The sequence below is a fragment of the Vicugna pacos genome, chromosome 8, assembly GCF_048564905.1.
Source record: "Vicugna pacos chromosome 8, VicPac4, whole genome shotgun sequence".
NCBI lineage: Eukaryota > Metazoa > Chordata > Mammalia > Artiodactyla > Camelidae > Vicugna > Vicugna pacos.
The window spans coordinates 66,415,331-66,442,421 of NC_132994.1; the positions used below are offsets into that span (position 1 = coordinate 66,415,331).

At 37.8% G+C, this 27,091-nt stretch overlaps 1 protein-coding gene across 1 annotated transcript in view; it reads right to left on the reverse strand.

Moving 5' to 3' along the window:
• SYNE1 (spectrin repeat containing nuclear envelope protein 1) overlaps nucleotides 1-27,091 on the reverse strand; it is a 427,466-nt gene that overhangs the window by 260,048 nt on the left and 140,327 nt on the right. The window contains exons 20-35 of the mRNA XM_072966061.1: nucleotides 26,009-26,152; nucleotides 23,602-23,775; nucleotides 21,447-21,605; nucleotides 20,983-21,147; nucleotides 19,182-19,316; nucleotides 16,968-17,126; nucleotides 16,559-16,767; nucleotides 15,617-15,725; nucleotides 13,793-13,957; nucleotides 12,707-12,874; nucleotides 11,054-11,224; nucleotides 10,120-10,260; nucleotides 5,985-6,145; nucleotides 3,909-4,059; nucleotides 582-809; nucleotides 89-187 (exon numbers count right to left, since the gene is read on the reverse strand). Of these exons, the coding sequence (XP_072822162.1) occupies nucleotides 89-187; nucleotides 582-809; nucleotides 3,909-4,059; nucleotides 5,985-6,145; nucleotides 10,120-10,260; nucleotides 11,054-11,224; nucleotides 12,707-12,874; nucleotides 13,793-13,957; nucleotides 15,617-15,725; nucleotides 16,559-16,767; nucleotides 16,968-17,126; nucleotides 19,182-19,316; nucleotides 20,983-21,147; nucleotides 21,447-21,605; nucleotides 23,602-23,775; nucleotides 26,009-26,152 (2,538 nt within the window). The remainder of the gene's footprint in view (nucleotides 1-88; nucleotides 188-581; nucleotides 810-3,908; nucleotides 4,060-5,984; nucleotides 6,146-10,119; nucleotides 10,261-11,053; nucleotides 11,225-12,706; nucleotides 12,875-13,792; nucleotides 13,958-15,616; nucleotides 15,726-16,558; nucleotides 16,768-16,967; nucleotides 17,127-19,181; nucleotides 19,317-20,982; nucleotides 21,148-21,446; nucleotides 21,606-23,601; nucleotides 23,776-26,008; nucleotides 26,153-27,091) is intronic.

Consider the following 27,091-nt stretch of genomic DNA (forward strand, 5'->3'; position numbering starts at 1 on the left):
CATAAAAATATTTACTGTTTCTTTCCAAGCAGGAATTACCAAATTTCTGACTAGATAAGAAAGGAGGAATTTTGAAACATGCTCTTACCATATGTTCTTGGAGAACTTTGTATGTTTCTGTAGCTGAAGAACACATTTTAATTGGATCAGCGAGTTTATCCTCAAATTCAGACACAGACTGCTGGATCTAAAACATTGGTAAAATATAAAAATAATGGTGGGAAAAACATACATCAAGGCAGAAAAGGTAATTGGGGAAACAGCATGCCTATCTTTTTGTATAACTTTCAATGTGATGATAAAATATATTTTTAAAAAATCTAAAATCAATCTGTCTCACTGTGTAAAAGGAATATAGTTAAGCCTTAATGCCTACTTGAACACAACGTATAATGACATTTTTATATTCCCTCAAAAAAGGTACCATGGAAATAATTATATACTCAGTCATCATTGACAACTCGGTAAATATTGGTACATTGTGTCTTTTCCTTATTCCGTCATTTCTGGACTATTTATTGCACTTCATTATAAATGCAATGTGAAATAGGTAACTTGAGCATGCATGGACCAGTTCTTACGTTTCTGAGATTCTCTTCAAACTTTTGCTGCTGAGATAAATGTCCCAGGATTGTTCCTTCCAGATACTGTGCATGTTCTCGGAGTTCTTCCCAGTATCTTCTTATTTGTGTCAGCTTGGCCTTGATTCGAGCAGATTCTCCAGTGGTAATAAACTGAGCAAAAGACTGGGCTTCTTCTTCTAGCCCCGTAATGCTGCTGACCTTACTTTCTATTTCCTGAATTGTGACCTAATATTTAAAACAAGAGAAATGACAATGTAGGCTGAGTAGGTTTTGCCTTCTCGAGATGATGTAATCATCTGCAGAGAAAGAAAATCGGTAGAATTTTCCTTAACTGACATTTCAACATACTCGCACTGCCAGAGAGCAGCTACAAACACCATGTGTTTCCTGACATCGTTTGGGGAGGATAGACGCACAGACAATGTCTGAAAAATACAAACTGGGGCAGTTGTGCATGCTGGATGGAGAATAAGGAGAAATAGCCACCCTTGCCTGCAGTGAAGTAAGCAGGGACATGTCCCTAGAACTCTTACAGTCTCTCTGAAAGTACAGAGAATTCTCCACTTACCCTCTGAGTCAAGCATTTTGACCACCTGATTTGGGAAGCCGTGGGTTTCTAAAATCATAGGAACACTAATATTGACATCCATTTAATTTTCCTAAAATGTAGTTGAGTATTTCATATTTTACCAAACTAAAAATTTTTCTGATTCCACTCCTACCTAAACTGAGTCTTTTCAAATTTATCACCTATTCTTTATGCCAAAGGTTTCCAAATTTGAAATACATTAGGGTCACCTGGACCCATCCTCAGGTACTCAGACTCACTGGGCTAAAGGTGGGGCCAACATTGCAGCTCTAATAACTTCCCAGGTGACACACTGTTGCTGACCCAGGGATCCAGTCTGGGAACTACTACTTTATTCACCAGCTGTGGACTCTACAGTAAGGAGCCGAAAGACTATGGTTTCCATTTGGGGCAGGAAGATATTTTATCTATTAGCCAACACTGAGAGCCACTAAAGTAGTGGTCATATGTATGTGTGTGTGGGGGGGAGGCGGGGTCTCTTATAAGCATAGAGGTTGATTTATGTATAAGAGAAGAAAAATTATTTCTCTGAGAAAAAGAGCCAAATCATTCAACCAAAATAGAGCCAAAAATTCAAATAAGTCTCAGTTTCAAATAATTTAAAGAGAAAGTACTGCTAATCTAGAAAAAATAAATGTGTGACTCTTTGTCTAGATGAGACAACAGAGTCAGAAATCACTAGATAAGGCAAGTAGAAATAACTTGCATCAGATTAGTGCCAGGTACACATCATTTATTTATTTTTATTTTTCATATTCATGACTATAGTCGTATATCTGATAGATATTTGTCATTTGAACATTAATACAATCTTTCTCTGTGTTGCTGTTTTTTAAGATGATTTTTTTGGAAAAAATTACTCAAAAATTCAACAAATACATATTGAGTTTTCTAGGCAACAGTAGTTGTTCTAAGTGCTTTCAGCACATCAGTGAGACAATCTTAGTTAAAATCAAAGTTCTTAGTTCTTCGAGTAACACATGCCATCAACAAATACAGAGATGCAAACTATATAATCATACTGTTGGATTGTGGCAAAAAAATTTCTAATCAAAAAAGAGAGGATGGAAGAGAAACCCAGCATATGTTCTTATCATCTGTGAGTTATCAATTAGGAGTTTTGGGAATAGCATTAATGAAGAACAAAAATGGGCTTATAGATAAATATCTTCACAGCAATGGAAATATTTCATTAATTTTCATCCTAAGATTGTTTTAAAGTGAAACTATTATGAGAATTGTTACCATATTTTTAATAATTCCTACAAGGTAGTCTTCTGTTCGGAAATAGGATATGAACCAAATTCCACAGTACAGTGTATTCAACTCTATCTTTGCTTATTTCTAGCAAATATATTTTTCCTGCAATTTGTATTCATTTTTAGATAGTTTTCAAAATGCCATATTGGAATATTAAAATGTACTTCTAGTCTAACAACATGGGAATCCATAACTGAATGTTTACATAGTTAAAAATAAAATACATAATCATTTTGTTTCCTAAAGAGTAAAAGCATGATGACATTTGACCATGGATATATTCAGAAGATCTGGAATTAAGGTTTAAGTACTAGTAAAATGAATTAGAGAAAGGATAAATAAATTAGAGAGTGTATGTCAAAATCTTTGAAAGAAAAAATTGGAGACACAGCTATTTAAATGTGCCATTCTTTGTTTTCTTAGAATCTAGTGAAAATGATTAAATGACAACTTTTTAAAACAGTTTGAAAGATTAAACATATTTCATGGATATTCTTTAATGGCTGGGCATCTGTTTTTCCTAGTATATCACACAAGACATAAGCCAGACTGCATATACCAGACTCCATGTACCCCTGACTGCAGAAGATGTGTGATAAGCAATGTAATCTTAGCCAAACAATATTGCACCCTCCCACAGTGCACATGGTAATGACTTGCTCTGAGTCATAATGCAAAATGTTCCCTCACCTTGGTATTTATTTTTACTATATTTAGTCAAATGAAATGGCAGAGGGTTTTCCCATTCCAAAAAAGTGAGCTGAGCAAGAAAAAGAAGGGGCTGAATTTTGAAAATGTGTTGTGTAAAAATTGTATAAAAGAAAGAGAAATGAACACTCAGAATTCATTTCTCTCTCAGCCCATTTTTTTCCCCTTAAGCTACTTGAATGAAGTGGATGATGACAGTCTATGCACATGATTATTTTAGAACTGGGTGATAACGTATCAGAGCATCTGAGTCCATGTCCCCGAGGTCATCATAAATGTCAGCATTAGAGCAATGGGATCTGATTGCTTCACCTCAAGAAAGCAACTTCTCAAACCCCTCCTTGTGGTTGCTGAGGGTAAATGCCACCGATACTTGAGCTAGACATTTAGAACAATTCTTATAAAGTACAGTTGTAGATGACGAATACATTTCATGCGCTATAAATGAATCAAGAGGACACTCTAATGGGGTTAATTCAAAATCCAGGAAAAGAATAATGTAACCATAAAAACATTTTAATGATATTGCACACAGTAATGACTTTGAATGTGTCAGTCAGTCAATATTAATACATAATTTCATCTATAAAGTGTTGCCCAGCATCAATCAGGACCTTTTAGCTCAACATCTTGTGTGAGTTTAATTTTAACAGTGTCACATAGCAGTGAAAGATTCGTCATGGGGCCAGATAGCATTTGATGAAACATAAGAAAGGTGCTCTTAAAAGCTAGACATGGATTAGAAATGTAACTTGTGAGCAGGTCACCTTGATTTGGTGGATTTGTGTGTCCATGGCAGATGACGAAGTTTCCAAGGCATTGAGTTCTTTTTCTTTCTCAGTTATCCAGACAGACAGGGTCTCAAGATTATTGCCAAAATGATCCCACTTGTTTTTCACCATTTCCATGGTTTTAATACTAAAATTAACCAAATTAAGCAAATAAAATGCAGTATTTTAACAGAAAACAATAATACATTTTCCTTTAAATCATCAGGTGAAAAGATAGTGAAGATATCTGTGACCATGTCGAAATTGAAACCATTAGAACAGGGGGAGAAAATGCACTTTTGATCTGAGTTAGTCTGTCAGTTCTCAAGCCTTCCTACCTCCTCCCAGAACGAGCATTTAACATGGTGGTGCTATGCTATGTTATGGGTGGAACTGTGCTTTGAACAAAATATTGCTGGGTCCAAAGGCTTTGAATCCATGTTAAATCTAGTTAAATTCTGCACGTGACCAGCAGTTGCCAGGACTTATTTTAGCAAACTGTCCATCTAGCTCCCAGTGATCACAGCTTTTCAGCAGTCCTTGACTTTTGTCAACATGATCCTTTTGCTTTTAGAGGAGAGATACTGCAGTGATGTTTTATACTCAAAGAGCTTTATAAAATACATCCTTATGAATCAAGAGAGAGCTTGTAATCTCAATCCCATGCCATGCAGGAACTGTTTCTATCATTACAACAAAGCCTGCAATCTATTGTCTATAATGATTTCAGCTACTCTTAGATGTCTGTATGATCTTGATTCCAAGTGACTATATAAATTCTTGTACATGAGCACCCTAATTGCTTTTAGACAACTTGGGCTTTATTTTTAATAAATCTAGTGAATAAAATTTCAACTCTAGATTCCCAGTTTGTATCAGCTATGCATATATAACCATGTGATTATGGCTTTCAGTTTAGAAAAAGACTAGGAAAATAAGAGTATATCATTGAACTGTTAAGTCCTTGGGTTAAAAAAAAAAAAAGAAGCAATTACCCTGTTTACCAAAAGGCACTTGAAGACATCAAGAAAAGTACAATGGCTCACTGATTGTCAAATTATATAATATTGCAATCTCAAATGTATACCCTGGATGTACCTTTGCTGTCATCAGCACCAGTAATGCAAGGTATACGATATTGCAATTTTTTAATGAAATAAAGATTCAAATGGAAAATCCTACTAGAAGTAGCCTCTTTTATAATAAACTCTAAGTCTTCCTATTTCTACCTTGATGGATGTTTAAAGTTTTAAGTCATCATTTGCTTTAAATAAACTATTTAACAAAATGTAAAGTTTAGACAAATGTACAATATTAAGTATCAGGTGCTAATAGTATTAAAAACAAGTTTTACATTTTAAAACCTATCTTAGAAATTATGTCCTATACCTTAAGAACAATATGTGTTGGTGATTTGCCACTAAATCACATTTAAAATGGAAATGTTCAACCATATTGGCCATAGGTTATCCCCTCAAAATCTGTGCGTGTGTATATTTTGTATGTAACAGGGTACTATAGGCCAAACGATCCTTTCTTTTTAGATAAACAAATATTAAATGTTTAAAAATAAAATAGATTTTTGAAGTTAATTTTTGGAAACAGTTTATCAATCAGGGAGAAGTTGAGTACTGAGGCACTATGAATCCTGGAGTTGGAAACACTTGTCATATGTGTTTAGGCATAGAATCTACACAACCAAAATATCTACCCTTCCCTCTAATCGGTGACAGAAGAATAATATAGTAAAAGAATTATATGAAATACTGGTTCTTTTTTGAGATCCCCTTTCCAATGTATGAAGGCCACTTGAATTTTATAAATATGGCTTTCTGATGAACAGAACCAGTTTACGATGCAAAAACCACATCCCTTGTGTTTTTCTGCGCTGTTAGAGACGTTGGATTCTACGTTGGTGATACTTTCTTTTGAATTGTAAGTTGCTTCCTCAAAACATGCTGAAATACACAGACACTTTGAGATTGGAAAAGAATGTTTTGAATACAATATACAGGAAAGAGAGTATGAAACTTTATCTCAGAGAAGAAAGTTTAGGACTTGTCAAGCACATACTCTTCTTCAAGTGCGTCTTCTAATTTTTTGACTTGCTCTTTGATTGACTTGGCCTGCTGCTGAAGCAGCTGCTTATTCCTGGGCCCCAGTGGGATCTCGGAAGCTTCCTTCACAAGATTCTCAGCCTGGACTGCAATACCTTCTGTTCGTTTAGAAAACTCCTGGAAAAAGACATTACAATTGTTAGGACAGCATCTTCTCTGAAACTCTGCTTGCAAATAAACTGCATATACAGCAGACTCTCCCCCAGAATAGATGGACAGATGAACAGATTTAAACAAGTATGAATACTGTCATATGATATTCTTAGCAGTAAAACAGACTTACTTTCACTATGGCCAGAATAGATGCTCTGTTAAATTATTTTCACTTTATATGATTGAAACCACAACCAGACCTTCATGGCTGGAGAACTACTTTTGGAGTTACCCAACAATTTTCACAAAAATGTCTTCTCCACTGTCTCCTGGTTTGGGTTTATTGTTTAGAATTCTAAGCTGTATTGTAATAATTAACTTGTCCACACATATGTTAGTTTTATTATAGGCCAGTTGGGCAATGGTCAATAATGACTGGGCTGTTTTTTTTTTTTCAGTCATAAAGACAACAGATTCCTAGACCAAGAAATATAAAAACTTATTTATTTAGTTGAAGGATATCTTAGTCAATATAGAGCATCACTGATCTTTAAAGAATCATTTTGTTAACTAGTTCTATGAGAAGAGCTATAAACTTAACATAATGCTGTTAAATCTTATTTTATATATATATACACACACACACCCATATACTATACAAGGGAAAGATGTTTTGAAATAGTCAAACCTGGACTAGGATTCTAGATTCGGTAATTACTATTTATTTTACTTTGACAATTTATTTTTTAGTCTCTTTCATATGAAATGTAGATAGTAATACTTTTCTCATAAGGCTACTCTTAGCATTTCATTAGCAATTTCATTTTTAAATGCGGGGCACTGTGGCGGGTTCCTATTACTGTTTTTTTTTTTTATCGTCCTCACATAAAATTGAGAATAAAATGGGTCATAAAGTTCACACACTGATTTTTAATAATGGTGAACTACCTTAATTCAAAAATTAATTTAATATATTTCAGGCACTGGTAAATTTTAGTGATCTCAATTTTGTTAGGTAAATATATTGAATACTGAATTAGAAAAGGCAAACCCAGATAATCCTGAGTGAAAAAAAAATAACTTTATGTCTCATTTCTTCTCCTGTAATATCAGAGGAGGTTTAAGTTTTGATCAATGCCTCTCTCCTAAATAGGTAATGTAAATAATTTTTAAAAGTCAGAATTCTGATAGCCACTTCTTCCCGTAAAGTGGCTCTCAAAATCATTACATAATGCCACATAAGAAAGATTTACTATGTAACACTATTGCATCCTCATGTTTGAAAGATTTAATGCCTTCAGAGAAATATCAACATTACTTCAGAGAAATACCCTGCAATTTGAGAGAATAAAAATGAGTAAGTACAGCTTCCTTAGGGTAGAGAGATTTTTAATATCCTAAGATACAGAATTGAATGTCACAACATTAAATTATAAGTTATAAGCATCTACTATTGCATTATGTGAACGAACAGTCTGCAGATTCAACTGTGAAGAATCTGAATCACAGCATTATCTCTCAGAATTCTACGAATAAAATCAGAAGTATAAAGTAGTGGGGGTTTTTTTCCCAGCATACTATCTCAGAATCCCATGAATAAAATCGGAAGTTTAAAATAGTGTTTCTCCCCCCACCCCATCTCCTGGTGTTTCCCCGAATCCAGGAGAAAACATGGAGAAAGTAGAGTTATATTTGAAAATCCTTAAATACATTTCATCTAAGAGCCTTTTGTGGGAGCTACATATGGAGCAAATACAACGCAGAGGAATCCAAAGAACAGGATGATGTTGATAAAACCAAATTAAACAAAAATAGAATTACATTGTAAGACTTTATCTCTAGTCCTAAGAGGAAGACACATGAGTGGAAGCCAGAGGCAGCGGGAAAGAACAGAGTCTGGCATCAGATAGATCTAGAGTTGAAACCAGGCTCTGCCCTTCACTGGCCCCATGACCCTAAGCTACGCAACTCTGCAGATTTTCATTTCCTCATCAGTAAAGCCTTGTTGTGAATATTAAACATGACACTGCTATCAACAGCCTTCCACCCACTGGCGGACAGAAAACACTCCAGTTCCTTAGCACAGCCACTCAAGGGTGGCCACGGGCATGAAGGCTGTGTTAACAATGTCGAGTATGCAAAGGAGTAAAGGACAATTAATTACGCTAGATTATGCACTCCTGTGCAGCCACATATATAAACAATTAGTAAAGGAGCTCAGTTTTCTCTGATGAAAATATAATACGGTGGTTGAGGTTGTGGACTTTAGACTCAGACCTTTTGGGTTTGAATCCCAAACTCACCAGTTAGTAAACCTGAGATCTTGGATAAATTCAGTAACAACTCTGTACCTTATATTTCCTCATATATACAACACGAATAATAAGGGTACCTATTTCTTAGGATTGTTTTGGTGGTTAAAGATGATAAACATCAAGTGATTAGTCTAGCAAACAGTATATGTTCAGTAAATGCTACCTCACATGATTAAATTAATATCAGTATATGTAAGATTATTGGCTAAAGAGAATTTTAATAATAAGATTAAAAAGATTACATTTGTTTCATCTATAGTTGGCAAACCAATTCAAAGGGATTAGAGCCACAGGGTGTCAGAAACCCTGGATGGAACCCACATAGGACACCCATATGATAATTAACTAAATAAATATGTTTGTGTTTATAAAAAAACACCTGATATAGTTTAATATGTAAAATAATTGAAATTAAAAGTTAAAAACAAACAAATTTCTATTTAAATGGCTGATAAAATCATATAGAATTGAAAGATTCTGTGATCTTATAAAACTTCAAACTCGTCAGTGAGCTAATAATAGGATAAATAATGACAAATTAGCAGTACAGGAGACACAGAAGGCTTTTACCGGTGAGACAATAGAAGCACGGGGTTTACTTGCTAAAGAATATGAAAGGATGGATGTAAGAGTTGTCTTCTTCATACATTGACTAACAAAATTCTATACTAAATCAGCCTTTCTATTAACCCCAACACATCAATAAGAGCCAACGGGACTGGTACCACTTCTCTAAATGCTTACATGAATGTATTGGTCTGCTCTGAGTGTCCAGGTATTTGAGCTTACAGGGTTTAGCTTACCAAGCACACCTACTGAATAGCAAATACGGGATGTCCCACTGGAGCTTCACACTTAGTATGTTCAAAACTGAGTTGGTCACCTTCCCCCACAACAGCTATTCCTTCAAGTTCCCATCTCACTCCCATTGTCTCTGTCAGATGAACTCAGAATCTTGGGTATCATCTTTCCTTCACTCTCTGTCTCTTCTGCATCTATCCTCATGCATTGATTGCCACCCCCATTACTCACCTTCATGTTCCTGTTCATATACACATGCAATAATTTTATAATGAAGTCTCATGACTCCAGACTTTCACCCTTTCAATTTTCTACACCTGCTTAAAAACTCATCTCCCTAAAGTACAGCTCTGATCATGTGACTCTCTCACAATCCTTTAAGGGCTCCATGTTGCCTAGAGAGTAATGCGTTAGGGCCTTCAAGAGTCTTTAAGATGTGGCCCAACTTTCCTTTACAACTTCACTTCCCTTTTTCTGCTTTACAACACAGAGTCCCCAATTCTCTTTTATACTTTATGCCATTTTCCATTGCAGGAATGCTGGTTTTCTACCCCAAATTCTGCTTTCCTATGCTGTATCTGCCCTTCAAGATGCAGTTAAAAATATCACTGCATTCAGAGAGATGTTTTAGAAATTAACCCATCTATTAGGCAATTAACCATTTCCCAGTTCAATAAAAATGTTCCCTCAGATCTTGATGTTTAAATTGTATTTACACTTTCATTTCCCAGAGTAACTTGACCAACGTGTTGAAGAGTGGATCATAAATAAAAAGAATTGATTAAATGAATAATTATAATAATTCATGTAATAATGAAATAGAAACACAGTTTTGCTTCAGAATAATGAGTACTAAGGGACTACATGGTCTTGCTAATATACCTTTGTTTGTTCCAGTTCTGAAGATAAGCTTTCCAAACTGCTAAAACTCAAGAAGCGCTCATGGCTGGAACCTGTTTGAAAAAGGTATCTGACCACTGTCTCTTTGTTTGTTTCAAATCTCTCCCATTTTCTTAATGTGACCTAAATACGAAAAAATAAACAACATATCATGTTACAAATTATCAGAATTCATCATAAAATACTGTCACATTTCCATTCATTAGGCTGTTAACTTCTAGTCAACTCTGGTTCATTTTAAACAGTTACGCTGAATAAGGATGACCCTAATGTCTTCCGACAAGAATTTCCCTCTTGAGTCTCAATTCATCTCCAAAAAGAGGATGTGTGGCCTAGGACTCTCTCTGAGTTTTCTATCTTCTGCAAAGTCCTATGAATCTAAGGATATTACTCAACTGTAGATAAGGGACAAGAAACTTTCCCAATGTCTCTCAAAAAAAGAAACGTTGAAGGGAAAGATAGAAAAGAGAAGGGAGAGAGAGAAGGAAGGGGAGTGTGCAGTAAGCAGGTGGAAAAAAAAAATTCAAAAATTTTTCTAAGGTAATGTGTCAAGGGCACAATAAAGCATAAAAGTGTGACTACTGGACTGTCCAGAAAAGTGAAATTATCCAATGTAAATTTCTGGATTCAAACAAGTGTGGATTAAAATCCTGGCTTTATTACTGACCACTGCTCTGTGATTTCAGGTAAAATCCTCAAACTCCTTGTTTTTAAGCATCCACAGTTGGCAAAAGTGCTAATTATAGCATTCATCTCATTAGGCTGATGCTACCATTAAAAGAGAGAACTCATGTAAATGCTGAACAGAATACTGGTACATCAAATGCGGGAATAATAAATTACGTTTCCTTCCGCTACTATGAGATGTAAGCAGAGACCCGGAAGTTAACACAGCCCGTGACTTCCGGTCTCCCACCTGGATGCGGCGTTCCTGCTTCTCCCGGCTGTGCTCCACGCTGTCCAGGGTGCTCTCCAGCTTCCGCAGCTCCTCTTGGACCCTGCCCGGCAGCCCACCTTCTCCCTGCCGAGCCTGCGCAATCTGCTGCTGCACGTCCCTCTTCTTTGCGGAGATTCTCTTTGTCTTTTGCTAGAAGCATTTGTTCAATAGATGGATAGAAAGGTTAACTCTCTAAGCAGTTAAGCAGGGACATAAGCACCCACACTTTAATGGAGGTACAGAAGGACACACTCTTTGGCAGCCAGAGCCCAAACCACATTTTAAACTTAAGATGAATAGTTAAGATGGTAATGAAGGCTCTATAGTAATCAAAGATGGGCATTATTTATAAACGTTTTATGTTTTTAATGGTAAACAACGTAATCAATCCAGCCTTAGTGCTTTAATTGTGTGCAAATTTAGACAGTATTTAATTTTTTTGTGCAATACTCCAGATGGAATTTGGAAAACTATTCATTTGACATAATTCTCCGTGAAGAACTATTTTCTGCCTAAAAACACAAAGTCCCAACTCCAAGTTTTTAAGGCATTTATGCTGTAAAAATGCTAATATCAAGAGATTTAATCCCAGAGTATATTCAGAATGATTAATATGCTGAGATATTTGGGGAAAGTTGTGTTTTAAAATAAACTTTTTTATTTAAGTATAAGTACAAAAAGGATGGTGCACAAATCTCAATATATAGCTTATGGCTTTTCACAAAGTAAACACGCTCATAACCAAACATCTGGTCCAAAAAATTTGGAGTCCTTAAATATTAATGTAGATATCTATCATCTCATAATTCTCTGACTTAAAGTAAATGGAAACCCAAACAACACTTTTACAATGATTGATAACAGCATAACACTAACCGTTAATTTTTTTGAACTCACACCCTTTTGATAATTATTGAGTAATAAAGCCTAAAGCCTACTCTTTTACATCTACTTGTAATGCAATTTCCATTTTTATGTACTACATATAAAATTAACTAACATTTCCTGTACATTAAGTTAGCTAAAACTTTGTCATTAGAATATTTAATTTGAATCATGCTTCCACTTATATTGAGTTTGGCAAGTAAAGTTGATTAAAATTGTCAACAACAATACGTGTACCAGAACATCTTTGCTTCCAGTTCTAGTCCTTTGTAGGATCTACTCTTCAGAAAGGCCTGGTACTTCATGTAATTTATAAATTCCCAAGCCAAGATATATCAAAATTATAAACTGAAGAGCAAGATTGTAACATAATGCAAGAACAGCGGTCTCAAATATGAAGCAACTTGTTTCTCTCTATGCTTTCCTTCTCGGTCATTAAAGGAACAATTTAGCAAGTTTTATGAAGGTTTTCATAGCTAAATCAACTTTCCTTCCACAATATTCCTCGAGCATTTTGGTATCATCAAATCACTCTGGCTGATCGTGTATCTTGCAGGATACTATGAAATACTTAATATTTAATAGAACAGAAGTGTCAAATTCTTTCAACTATTCAGCTGGGTTCCCTCCCGAGCTCCCCATCATCCGCCTCCAGTCAGTGGATGGACTTACTACTCTTCATTTCTCTGGTTCTGTCAGTAACTAATCAACTTCGCATAAATGCACTGGAGTAAACTGGCATCCTACCTGGTGATGAAGGAGTAGCTGCTGTGCTTCAAACAGATTTTCAGTGTCCAAGATCTTCTCGGCTTGTTCCTGGATTTCTTTAGAGCCAGTAATTAACTCTTCGAGGGAACTTTTAACTATTTCTTTGTACTGGACACAATCTCCAAAATTGCTTACCATCTTTTCAACCTAGATTTTCATGAAAAATCAATCAAACTGTTTAGATTAGGGACATCTATAGAGAATTCCAGATCTTCAGAATCAGGGAACCGTAAGTCATCCAAGTGATGATTTTCCCATGTATGCTTATAAATGATTTCAAGAAATACCAGTAACTATCCGTTGTACTTTACATTCTTGCCTTATCTTCCCATGTACAAACTCATCAGATTCATAGGACACACTGGTCAGCACAAATATTCTTGCCAAAGTTGGAAGGGGTGGGGCCCTGCCTGAATTGAAGTAGATGGGTTTGTAGAGTTTAAGTCTACAAAGGACTATAAACATTTAAATGTAGATCAAGAAGTTTAAAATGAGTAGGGCTTACCTAAAAGTGATGTTACTGGCCTGCTGGCTCATCATGAGTATTTTATGATTACCAGCTATCAGTTACTGAGCATCTACTGTTCTAGGCACTGTAGTAAGTGCTTCACGTACATTATTGCATTCAATCCTTGATGCCATCTTTTGGGGTAAGCATTTTTAGCCCTGTTTTATAAGTACAGATATCAAGTCCCAGAGATGTCAAATGACAAGTTCATGGTTACATAGGAAGTGACGTATCAGAGTTAAATTCTAATGTTGGGTTTATTTGACTCTCAGGCCTTAAATTGACCATGAAATAATGCTTCTAGTAAGAGTAAAAAGTGTGGATCTGTAAGCTTTGTACTTTAATTGGAGATCATTACCATGAACTAACATATCCAGTGATGGTAAGGACCATAAATCAAACATCCTGCTCATCTTCTCCACTAATCTTCAGGTGGACTATTCTGTTCCAACTACACTTCCTTTATAATATTACTGTTACCCTACAACCCAAAGAGAAGGAACCTTCCAGATTCCTCACCTAGAACTGTTTATTAAGAGTGTGAGTAAATGGTTTACCTCTGACAGCGAAGTCCCGAGAGCTTTGAAGGAACTAGATAATTTTGCCAGCTCATCTCCTTGCTTTTGGGCTTCATTCTCAGAAGAAACTTCAGTCAAAATTTTAAGCCTGGATTTCAGCCAGCTGAGAGTCTCACCCTTTTTGGTAACACCATCTCTGATCTCCTGGAATGAAAGAGCACCTTTGATGAATAAAATACAACTGGGAATCATAACTTTGCAGCAAGAAAGGACTCAACCTAAGAAGGTTTGTAAGACAGAGGTAGGAGAGCCAGGCATTCATTCACCAGAGGAGTGTTTGCTTATTTCACTTCTTCAACAAAAGTCTACAAGGGCTAGGAAGAAATATTTCCCCAATGCCAATACCCAAAGGGTAAAATCAATCCTCTCTATACCAAAAAAAAAATTACCTTCATAATTAGATGACTAGATATTTATGGATATTTCCTTGGTCACAACAAATGTTCTCCTAAAAGTACTGCAGAGGAGTATGTGACACCAAGATTGGGAATTATAACGTAGAATAAACTTTGTTACCTTATTTTCTGTGAGCTGCAAGGAACATGGTATTTTTTGAAAAAAGGATGGAAGAGTCCTTTTTAGTTAGTTGACTTCTTTTATGGAAGCGCGTTCTTGTTGAATATTATTGTGCATGCCCTAAAGATTTATTTTAATTTCATTAACTCATATTTTATGCCTCATTTTGGTTAGCTTTTGGAAGTCAATACCCCAACGGTAAGATGCACAAACAGGAACACAGCTCTAATCCAGGAAGGGGGGGCTGATTGGCCAAGACAATGCCAGAACTCTGGGCCTCAGTCCTGGCAGGGCTAGGGACCAGGAAAGGGGTGATTGGAGCAGCTTGTCCCTTCTACATCCACTCTGAGCTGCACAAGGACCATGGCCTCCAATCACGTGTGCTGTTACAAGAGGGTTTTACAGGGCAAACGTATTTGGAGAGAAATGGTTGGTTTTAGAAGCAAGAGATTTCTTCATTCTAAGATGTGATTTAAAAAAAAAAAAGATGTGATTTTTGTTTTCCTTTTTTGGTATTAAAACAGCAATCAATAGCAAATACAGATATGCTTCCAGAGCCGTAGCATGGTATCATTGAGTACCTCTAGCAAGGGGATTACACATTCAACAGGGAAAAGTAGAAATCAGACAATAGGAATAGAAAGGAAATACATTCTCATTAACAGCAGCTCTGTGACTTACAAGGGTTCAATATGTTGAAAGATAAAGAATGTTCACAACAACCTGTGTCTACAAAACCAAGAGCCAAGCTAAGGGGGAGAGGGCTGCTGTGTGATAACCACAGAATGCAAACTGGGTTCAGGCCTGAGGTTCTGTCGCCCTGGCTGAGTTTATCAGGCTCTACCCATGCTCACAGAGGTTCATTCAATCCAGGCTGAAAGTGACATAGAAATGATGCTCAGAAACCGTGCCCAACTCCCTCATTTTCTGTAACCTGGTTTTGAGTGGCTGAAGATATTTAAAAACGTATAGTGTTCTTGTTTCCTCTGACAATTCTTCAATGTCTGCTGTGTTGTACGCCCATGCATGTAATTTTCCTCTCAGGATTCCCCATTAGCTAAAGATGCCTAAGAGGCACCACTGAGCATGACTAAATCTCAAAGCTAACGATGATTCAACAGGAAAAAACCCCTACTGTTCTCCCCGTAACAGGAGGAGACTTATTTTAAGACAAATTTCAGGAAGTTAGTTTTTTTATAGAAAGAAAACAAGACATCAGTTAGAATGTTAACTTTTTTTTTTTATTAATGGGTATTTTCCAGTAACAAAAAATGGCCGAGAACTTACCTCTACAGCACGTTTAACCTCTCCATGGTTGGCAGTATCGATGGCCTCGTTCTTAATCCCCTTCAGTTGGGTCTCCTTTGTAGAGATCCAACAGGAAAACTCAGAAATTCTGAAATAGCACAAGTATTTTCTTATCAAAGGGAGAAAATATCCCAATGGTTAGAACAGATTTTTTATTTTGTATTTATTTATGGAAATTCAACAGTCAACTGATTAGAAAATTGGTTAGCAAAGTTAGTTCAACTGATCAGCAAACTGATGAACACATTTCCTGGAAAAGGTTCCTTTAACATGGAGCTCAGGGCAGGGTGGCTGCCCCTGTGCTCAGTCACATGAAGGAAAGAGAAAGCAGAGCAGGGGGACCTCAGCTGCCAGAGAAGATGTCCCAGAGCCCGGGCACCTGGGAGAAGGAAGGTTCTAGGTTTCTATGGAGGAAAAGGATACTTTTGAAACATTAGGCCTGCAAAGTCTGGTTCCCTTGTTACGTATGTAAAGTCAGCATATAGATACATCTTTTTTTCTTGAAATTGTAATTGAATTTTTTCATTAAAAGTAGATGATCTACTTTTTCATTAAAATTAAAGGTATTGCACTTTGTGTTACTCTGGCTTCACGTGTCTCCACCAGATTGGGCCAGAAAGCCAAAGAGGTCCCTCTGGGGGGACATGAGGAAATCAGGGAGAAAGAGAATTGCCTAATTCTGCTTCAAAGAAATAACACCTGGATCACTTGGAAATAAAGTGTTTCATCCCGTTTCTGACTGAAACTCATTCTTTTTTATTAAACGAAGCAGTTTTGTACTAGAGCATGCACAAGATCCCACAATCTGATTTTCTTTATTGTGTAAGATGAAACATACATCACTGCCTGCTTTGCAGTGCTGTCTGAGTTAACAGAATTAGGAGAGGCTACATCCTGCTCTGGGAGCAACCCCAAGACTACCTGCCAGTGTAGTCCTTCCACTTGTCCGGGTTCTCCACCAGCTTGGCGTAGGTGCCGTCAATGGCTGCTCTGAGCTCCTTGAGGGTCACGTGACAGGTCTCAGGCGTGTTCCGGACTGGGTCCCGGACGGGGAGTTTCAGACACAGTTCTTCAATGAGCTGTAGCCTTTTCTCACAGACATGATGAGGACCTTTGTCACTGAAGAAGACCTAATGAGCAATAAACGTTTATACATTCCCTGTGAGAATCCACACAAGGCTTTCCTGTTTTCCTAGCAGATTCCTGTCTGGTCTAGCAGTGTTATGTAATGACGTTATTGAGTGTTTTCAGACCCAAATGAAAGTATCAGTTCTATCCTGAAGTAACCTTGTGACTCCTCCTGACGGCACCCGGGGCGTGTGGGACGTACCCTGTGCTCTTTGATGATCTTCTCACTGCCTTCCTGGGGCACCAGCTTGGTCTCTCGGTCCAACTCAGCTCTGCATTCTTCCACAGATTCTAAAAACCTGTTTTTCTCCACCTCAATCTTCAGATGAAGCAAGTGATACGGAGCTTCTCCTTGAAGATCCTACATTGCATAGGAAGATTCAGAAATATCGGGTACCATTCCTGATTATGTACATTTCCAACAGAGGCGGCAAAAACCGTAAAACGGTCCCTGCGGGGCCGATGTGATTTATTCCCTAACTGTCTGCATCTGGCCGCTGTGCTTTGTACGTTTCTAAGTACTGGGACCACAGCGGATCTTTTCAGCCTGCCGTGAGTTGGGTGTTTCCACAGTGATTATTCTATTTAATTTTTGCAATGGCCCCACACAGAGTTAACACTCCTATTTTAAAGATTAGACCAGTGAGGCTTGGAGTTAAGTAGAAAAGCTGGATTTGAATCTAAATTTAAATCATGCACTGATTCCACATACCCTCTCCCTAGCACGCGCCCCTTTTAATTTTGTCAAAAACCCTGTGAAGTAGGAGGGACAGACATTATACTCATTACACAAGGGGGGCAACTCAAGGAAGCCTCATTAGTGAAAAAGCCAGGATTAAGCAGCCCACGGCTCTGACCACCTGCCATGTCCTCCTTTCCTTGGAGCATATATTGAGAAAACAAGCAGGCCAGCATGCAAGAATTTTACATTCTTTTCTGACACAAGTATAAGCTTCATCGTTTCCTTTAGTCCTAGTTTATTACTTTAAGCAACTTGTCTCCTACAGCATTTAAAAGATTCCCTTTAAAGTAAAACACTATGATAAATGAAATGTGAGTTGGGGCTTTGGAAAGACCAGAACATCCTATATCCTAGAGAGCTTAATGTAAGTGTGTATATAAAATAAAACACAGCCCTCAATTACAGTCTCTTTTCCATAGTGCATTTATGATATGTTAAGCCTTAAAGACCGTCTTTAAAAACTTGGATTTCCTTAAGAATTTTTTTTTTTAATTTTCAAATTTAGCAAGTAAAAAAGGTATTTCTTGGACCGTGTTTTTCTTATTCAAAGGGCTGATGTTTTTAGTCTGTGCTACTAAGACTGAAAAAAAAAATCCAGAAGGTAACACAACCTGATGGAGAGTGTTCTAGCTGCCTAGCTTCTGGACCCCGGGACTCCTTCATTAGTACACGTGCAATTCACCACTCAGTATTCTCTGGTGACAGCGCTTGTCAGTCCACTGCTAGAGTGGGCTCCCTCCAGCCTGCCTCGAGGACCACAGCCGCCAAAGGGCCTCTGGTACAGTGTGGCTGCTTCCCCTGAGATGCAGATTCTGAAGTCGGCTTCCACCTGACAGGCCCTGTGCAGGTCACCAAAGTCCGCCTGAGCCCAGAGGATCCCTGGACACACTGCCCCCACCCCCCTACCCCCAGCCACTGCCCTCAGATCTCTGCTGCTCCTTTAAGGTCCTAACTCAAAACTAATGACCTGCTTCACTCTTTTCTGCTCTTCAAGTGGGCCCATTTCTCTCCTTCAAAGCTTTCATAAATACATTACTTACACTTATTATTACATTTGGACTTATTATAGTTTATACTTTTATTATTTTGGAACTAATTATCTCCCTTATTGGACTCAAAGCTCTTTGGGAAAGAAAGATTATGCTGTGCTCATCATTGAATCCTTAACCAATAAATGTTTTTATTTGTATTTTTTAAATAACAATCTAACCCACACAGTAAAATCCTTAAAACAGCAAATATATATGTATATATCTACATGATACATAAATGCATGTATTTATACATATATATGTTATATATATTATGATGTTAGGTATACTACTGAAATTATGAAAAATATCATAATTTCAGTAGTATACCTAACATCACTAAGATGAGAAGAGTTTATGAAATGTTGCTGAATTAGTTCAAAGCCTTGACGTTCCTGCCTCTCAAAAATAATCAGGAAAAGGAAAAGAGCACTCTTAAGTAATATGTAAAACTGGTGCAACTTAAAAAATAGGAAAAGCAAAATTTCTATCATATTTTATCCAGTTTTATTCAAGTTCAGTTTCTTCAACGGGAAAAGCAACGGCAGTGACTGACCATGAACTTCTATGAACTGGACCTCCACGCCCTCGCGCTCTGTCCCACCATCGTGACACAGGACGCTCCCATCAAGTCCTGACCCACCTTCCACTGTTTGTGGAGTTTCCTCACAGCTTCCTGCAGGCCCTGCTGCTCCTGCTCGGGGAGGATGTCCGTGAGTTCGTCACAAGCCTTCAGGAACGCGTTGAGCACCCTCTGATCCAGCTGACTGAAAAACTCCTGGCGAGGAGACGGGGACAGGGGTTAAGAGTTCTGGGCAGAGTCCCAGGCAGCATCAGACACCGGACGGTGAAGGAGTCGCCTCTGAGCCAGCCTCTCAGCCAGCTGCTGCCCTCCTCAAACCTTCTGGGCAACGACCAATTATTTTTTTCTTTCAGGAATGAACTAAAATTATCTCTAGTTATGAGTCAGAAGCCACTGTCTCTGAAATTTAATGGGGACTTTTTATTTTTTAGGAAAAAATACTCTGCAGTTTTCAAATTTGGTAGAATATTCTAGAAAGCCAATGAAGAGTCTAAAACCTTGGTTCCATAGTGATGAGAGTTCTAGATCCTGTTCAGTAAAAAAATCAGAAGACTAGAGGCCAGGCCTGTGCCTCACAGTTCTTCATTCCCTAATTGCAGTGTGTTCCAGCCTCGCTGGTTCATTATGGGCCATTTCCACATTCCCACCAAGCGCAAACCCAGGAACCACTATGAACACTACATTGTCCCACCCCAACCAAATTCACGTGTTGAAGCCCTAACCTGTAGTGTGAGGGTATTTGGAGGTGGGGCCTTTGGGAGGTGACTAGGTTTAGATGAGGTCAAGAGGGTGGATCCCTCATGGAGGAATTAGTGCCTTTATCAGGAGAGACAGCAAAGCCCTTACTCTCCATCTGCCTCTGCCTTGTGAGGACACAGTGAGAAGGTGACAGTCTGCACACCAGGAAGAGTCCTCACCAGAACCCAGCCAGGCGGGTGCCCTGATCTCAGACTTCCAGCTTCCAGAACTGTGAGAAAATAAATCCCTTTTGCTTAAGCCACCCAGTCTGTGTATTTTTTTATGGCAGCCTGAGCAGATGAACAGAACACGTGCACATACACACACGACTGAGCCTCACACAGTCTCAGATTATGTATGCAGAGATATTTTGAAACAACAGTGATTCAAAAGAGAAAGTGCCATGCTGCAAAGATGTATAAACTTGAACGAGATGTTGCATGATCAAAGACATTGACTCTAAATTCAATCAGCTGTATCACAAATACATTGCATTCATCATTTGACAGTGTGGTTTATACAAACATCCACCGAAATTTCAGGAAAAATAACTCAAAACATATATTCTCAGAGGGTCCATCATCTCCGCACACCATTTAATAGATTACTAATATTCCTGATACTGAGATGATTTAAATAAGTAGGACTGACAGAAAGACAGCTTCACAACGCTGGGGCAAGTTGTAGACTAGCTACTAAACTTCAAATGACAGGGCAGATTTATGACACGAGCACAAAGACTTAGCCATCTAGCTAAAATTCTCTCTTAAAAAGAGTATGTTGGTTATGAAAGTTTTTCAGCTAAACAGTGAATTAGTAACTTGGAGAGCCTGAATTACCTATCCTGTGATTCTCCACTACTCTAAGAATGGCCAGTTGTAAGGCAGCTCATCAGCTGCTCTTGGAGTTCTTTTTGATGCCATTCCTCTGGGTCTCACACCTAAAAAGTTTCTGCCTTCCTAACTCACTTCTCCGCACTCGCCTCCTCCTCCTCCTTCTTCCCTCTCCCTCTGTCTCTCTCTCCCTCTCCTTCTCTGTGTTAGATCAGAATGCTCTGTTTATTTTTCATCCGAGGTGGCCTGCCCATGTCATCAGGTCAAGTGTCCACCCGCGATGCACTCACCGTGTGTCTCTTCAGGAGGTCTTCTGGGTTCCCCTTTTCCTCCAGGCCCTCCTGTGCGATCCTCAGCACCTTCTCCAGCTCTGCTCGAGACTCCTCAAATTTCTTCATCAAGCGGCTGTTCGTTTCCACGTGTTTCTTCCAATCGCCAGTTTTCTTTACCATATTCTTGATTTTAAAAAAAAATAATCACAATGGGATGCTGCTCTCTCATTACTGAAAATGTCATTTTGTTAAAGAGCATTGTTTCCTTCAAAAAACACTTGGAAATACATATCACTATGATAGGAATAACCCTTTTAATATAAATTAGTATTAGAGAAAGAAGAAGTAAAAATGATTGGTTTCCAAACACCAGTAGACAAGGAGTCGTTTAGCAAGAGTGAAGGCATGGAATGTGGTGACTATGCGTCCTGGTCCTCGGAACTCTGTCTCGCTCACGTCTCTAAAGTGGGTGGAGAACTCACCTGAAAAGCAACGTGCACATCTGCAACCTGTCTCTGGAGCTTCGTCTGATCAAAATGCTTTAACACGTTGCTCAAGGTCACAAACTTTTGAACACTATGACTGCCTTTCTCAATTTGGGTCATAGCTTTCTTACAGCTTTCTTGACAAGCTAATAGTTCCTGCAAGGAAAGGAAAGCCACACAACACTGTTTAAAAGGGCAAGAGAGAGAGTAACTGTTACAAAACATGAAGAACATCATTATTCAGCTTTTAGGCTTTTCATAAGCAATGAGTAAAGTCCTAAGCACAGAGAGAAGCACTGCTTTTCAGAAGAGCACAGTTTTAAGCAACCACTGAAGTCAGTGCTCTTTATATAAGGCATTTAAATGTCATGTTGAGTTTTTAAGCTTTTTTTTTTTACATATCATGCTCATCTTACTAACAAGAGAGTGACAGAGCATCGAAATTATTCTTTGCCTAGTGCCTGCAATCCTCTAACCAACAGGTCTATAATTTATTGAAAGAACAATAATGAAATCCATCTACATGTCAGGTTATAACCTGACTAAATAAATGTAATATCAATGTACATTAGACTTTACAGCAAGAGTGAAATGCAGCAGCTTATATACTATTTGTATATCCTAAAATATACAGCTTTTGAATTCTTAAGGCTCACAAGCTATCAACCTCATGAAGAAAATGGCAGACCCCAGATCCTAACACAAAAAGGAGCAGACCAGTAGGTCTGGGAGGACTTGGCAATGGTCACACATTTGCAGGCGAGAAGCAAGGGTGACTCAGAGGCCCTCCCACCTGTGACTGTAGGCTGGCATCACTGCAATGTTTCAGTAGACAGTGTGGAAACTACCCAGCTCAGCCCAGGACAAGCAGTCATTTTTTGACTGGAAGCCATACCATTTGCACTTCAACATCCTCAACTGCTTTGAAAAAAAAAAAAAAACATTTCCAACTGGTTATTTGGAGACCAGTTTGGGTAACTTAGATGCAAATGTTAGAGCAGGGTTTCTGTTTCGGTTGGGCAAAACAGAATAAGGATATCCTTTCTCCTTTTGAAGGTTTAGAAGGTAAAAGAGTAACGTATGTCAGAAAATCTGAGTAAATATTATTAACACTTATTATCATTAAAATATTAAATACAATTTTGATCGTGGAAGGATGCTTTGATGGCAACTCATAGCAATTTGGGAACCCAAGAAATGGCACTATGACTTCAAAATGAAAAATAATGTTCCTCCAATACAATGGGAACCCCTCAGAATAGGGTTTGGTGGTATAATCATTATGACCTTACCATTAATAATAATAATAGTTAGTAATAATAATAATAATAAAAAAATACTGGTTGCTATCAGTTATGGAGTAAATATTATGCAGTGCTATGAGTTCATCACATTATAGAAAATCCAATGAAATCTCCACAACAAGTTCTGGACGAAGGTGCTTCCACCTCCATTTTAAGGCGAGAGAAGAAAGCTAACCAAGGCTTTGCAATCTGCCCTGTCAGGTCTGAACACCTGTCTGACTCGCGTTAGATACTCTCTGCTCTTTCTGCTAAATGAAGCTCCCTTCCTCCTGCGAATCTATTTCCACGAACACAAGTGGCAAACCTTTTGCCCGTTACTTTCACCCTCCTCTGATGCATAGGTTCATTTATAATAAACCAACCAAATAAGCCAATTAACTGCAACATTCAGGAGGAGGCTGCTCTACACGCACATTTGCTTACTAAAAATGGGAAGGAGAAAAATCTTCATCGCCCCAAACACATTTCTAGAATATTCTGGTCATGTAAACAGGCCTAGTCCTAGAGGCAAGATCTCATACGACACAGATGATAGACACTTGATAAAAATGAAATGCAATTATTTATTTCTGTATATATGTAAATATGTACAGTTTAAAACCTATCTGAAAAACTTTTATCTATATGAATACTTACATATCGGTACCTATGGATACAAGAGTTTTACTTTATCTGTGGTAGATAGGGTTTTCATCTTTGACAAGACATGCATTTTTGTTTTGAGTTGCCAGGACTACTCCAGAAAAATGTTTCTTGTCCTGTCACTGAATTTCTATCACTACAGGCACCTCAGTCTTATTACACATGCTTTGAATTAACTACGGATCCTGAAGGGCAATTTTCCTTACCTGATGTTTCTCTTTAAAAAGAGCGCTGGATTGTGCCTCGTGCTCAAGAACTGTTAAAATTTCATTGATTTTCCCAAGTGAGTCATAAAAGGCTGTCATCTGTTTTTCTAATTCCTCCAACGGTATCAACAGCTGTTGAGACTCATAAAGGAGTGGAGAGTAACAGTCTTTGACCTTTAAAAACACAAAGAAAAAATTCCATGAAAGGCCATTAAGTACCACCAGCTCAGGGCATTATTCATAGCATTTTCTTCAGGATAGGGTCATTTTGTGCTTACAGATCTCCAAAGACATTCTTAAATATTTCCCGGGCACTGTTAAATTTTTATGTTTAAAAAAAGTACTACTATACCACTGAGACAAATAAATGTTACAGAGTTTTCTCATGAAAAATCATCGACATCATCCATCTGGATAGCACTTTTTCATATGAATGATGCAAGTGAGTCAGATGGTGTCAAACTCTAATTCATAAACTCTGCAACCATCCTCAATTTGGCCTCAAAATCTGACCTAAGACAGTCAGGAATTATCTAGATCAACCTGTACCTTGTAACTTTATTTTCAAGAACACTACTACTTGAACTCTTCACTCTAGACAAACTTACAAACTTGTTGACTCACTCTTCCCAGACGGCTCCCGTGCCTGCCTTCCTCCTCCGGGCTCCATGCTTGGCTGCTTTCCACTTATTGACATCACCCTCATCCCAAGCGCTCAGGTCATATACAAATTTATTCACAAAGGTTCCCACCCACATTAGAAGATGTCTCCCTAGTCTGAATTGGCCCAGCCCTCATCTGTCACTTGCCTTTTAAGAAATGTTAGTTTATACACCTGCATTTTCTTTATCCTCACGATGAGCTCTTGGAGATGGAGATCTCCACAAAGTATCAACCTTGTCAAATTTATGTTGGGATCCAGGACCTCATACAATCCTCTAAGAACTTCCTGTCCCCCTCATTTTACTTCAAGTTGCTCCCAAATTATCATTAATACTTTTGGAAACCAAGGAGAGGAAATTAAGTACTTGTTAATAGACCTTTTTTTTTTCTTCTTACATTATAACGATTCCCATGCTCTTGAATTCGCTGCCTGAAGGAGAAAATCATCCAAGGAAATCTACTGTCTTTCTACTGTCCCAAGGCTCTGCTAGAATCACTGAACAAAATGATGAGACTCTGCTGACGCGTATGAAAATCAGTGTGCTTTATAAATCGTCCCTGGACACAACAGAAAACTTATCAAGATGCTACATCTAACGCAGCAGTGAAGAAAGCCTGATAACTTAATATGTGTCTAAAGGAGTAATTTGCTTTCCCAGAGGTCGCCCTAAACTGCTAAACCTGACCTAAGCTGAAATGTGCCAGCCCAAGACAGGGCTCTAAAAGCTGCTTGCAGGTTTTCCAATTGATAATGTTGACTACGAATTGTACCCAATCTTCGTAAATAACCTCAGCTTGAATGTTTGAAAGAATTTAAAATTAACATCTGACATATACCAGTTTGACAAAATGTTCTTTTTTTTTCATGACCGTGTTTCTTCCTATTTTCCCCTATCTCATTTATTCCTCTTTTTCCTTAATTCTCCACTGCCGATTTCATATCGGCTACTCTCTTTCGACTTTTCCTATTCCAATAAACAGGACTTTCTGCTTTCTTTTCTTTTGTTTTCCAATTTGCCATTATGAAGTTTTTTTAGTCACTTATATAATCACTCCTTTCTTTTAATAGATATTAATTACCCAATCTAAGTGGGCTTTTCAAACAGTATCATCTTCATAAAATTCAACCTGCAATGGATAAAAAAAAAATCCCAATGGAACTTCTAAAGCACTTAAGAAAAATCCCTCAATAGAACAGAAAAAGCTTATGGCTAGTGCTTGATATTCATGCAGTTCCTTGCACAGACGTGTCCTAAACGTATCTAAAGTCCAAGGTGAACTCTGTGAGATGAAGTGGGGAGGACTGTCACTGCTTTGTGGCTACGCAAGCAAAAAATAGCATAAAAATCTTAGAGTGGAGGTATGTCAAATACATCTCAGTAAAAGGGTATTTGGGAATTCTTTCTCATTTAAATATTTGATCTTTTCCTCCTCCTCTCCTACTCTCTCCCTGTCTCCTGTTTTGTCTTATCACTTTTAACTGCCCCACCCCTCCAGAAGAGGCCTACCTACAAACATACAGCCATTGATAGTTTTAAATTAACAGACGTAACGCTTGGTATCACCCCCATAGTTTCATTTTTAAAACTCATGACAAAGTTACTAGATCAAGAATCCCCATGAGACATAAAAACATGATCTGTTAACACGGAAATGATTTGCCCCGGTGACAGAGGAGGGGTCAGGCAAGCTGACGGCCGTGCTGGCCCCACACTGAGTGTCATACTTTAAAGTGTCTTCCCACCTTGCTTAGCTGCTCTCTGAGCCTGGACATGGTTGCAAACATTTCGTTCGCTTCTTCTTGGGAGCTCTCTTTGGTAATGAGATGTGCTGTCTTTGTAATTATCTTATACTGAGCGTCCATCACAGGCACCCTCTGCTCAATATCCTACATGAATCATTGAAACAGCTATGTTACCACATGATACATTTCCTCTTAATTTCAAGATTCTACAGAAGGCTGGACACACATCAACATGCACGGAATAAAACTCTATATTCATAATCAACTTTTGGAGATTCTAGCTTTCACATTCCTTCACTATTAATATATTATAGATTAGTGATGCCATAGAAATACACGTGTAACCATAAATCCTTAAGTTAACATAAAGATAAGCTGAAGTAATCTTTACGTTTTTGAAGTATGTATGATAATGTAGTATGTGAACATTGTATCAGGCAAATTTGGGGCAATTCCTCCTGTTTTAAAAGTTAAACAACTTCCTTTTTCTTAAAAAAGGCAGCATATCGTCATTGGAGAAATTTATAAATTAGAGATAATAAGTTAAAGAAAATTTAATGCAGTCTTCTTACACCAGAGCCAACATTTCCCCATTACATCATTAATATTTTTCCCTGTGTATGTTCACTTCCATTTTGTAGTTTTACAAAAAAAGGGACGATACTACTTTTTGCTTGTTCTACTTAATAATATATAGAAAAGAGTTTCCATATCATTCAATATTCTGCTGCTTCATTTTTTTGACAGCTGCAGGGCGTTTAAAGTACATAGAGAGCATGATTCACTTAGTAAATCCTTTACCGTCAGAGGCATTTATGTAGAGGTGTTATAAACAGATGTCTGTTTTCCTCTAGTACTTTATCGTTTGATTGTAGAGGGAAAAAAAATCTCTGAATTAAAAGCCTGTTTTGAAGTTACTCTATGGTAAAAACACATCTTTAAACAATTCAAATAGATTTTCTTATGAGAGGTGCAAGTCAGGAAGTGCACACATGTCAAAATGATGTCAAGGAGACACAGAAACAGCTTTTGCAGTGACCCAAGTAACTTCACAGATCTTCCTTTTTATAAGAGAATAGGCTT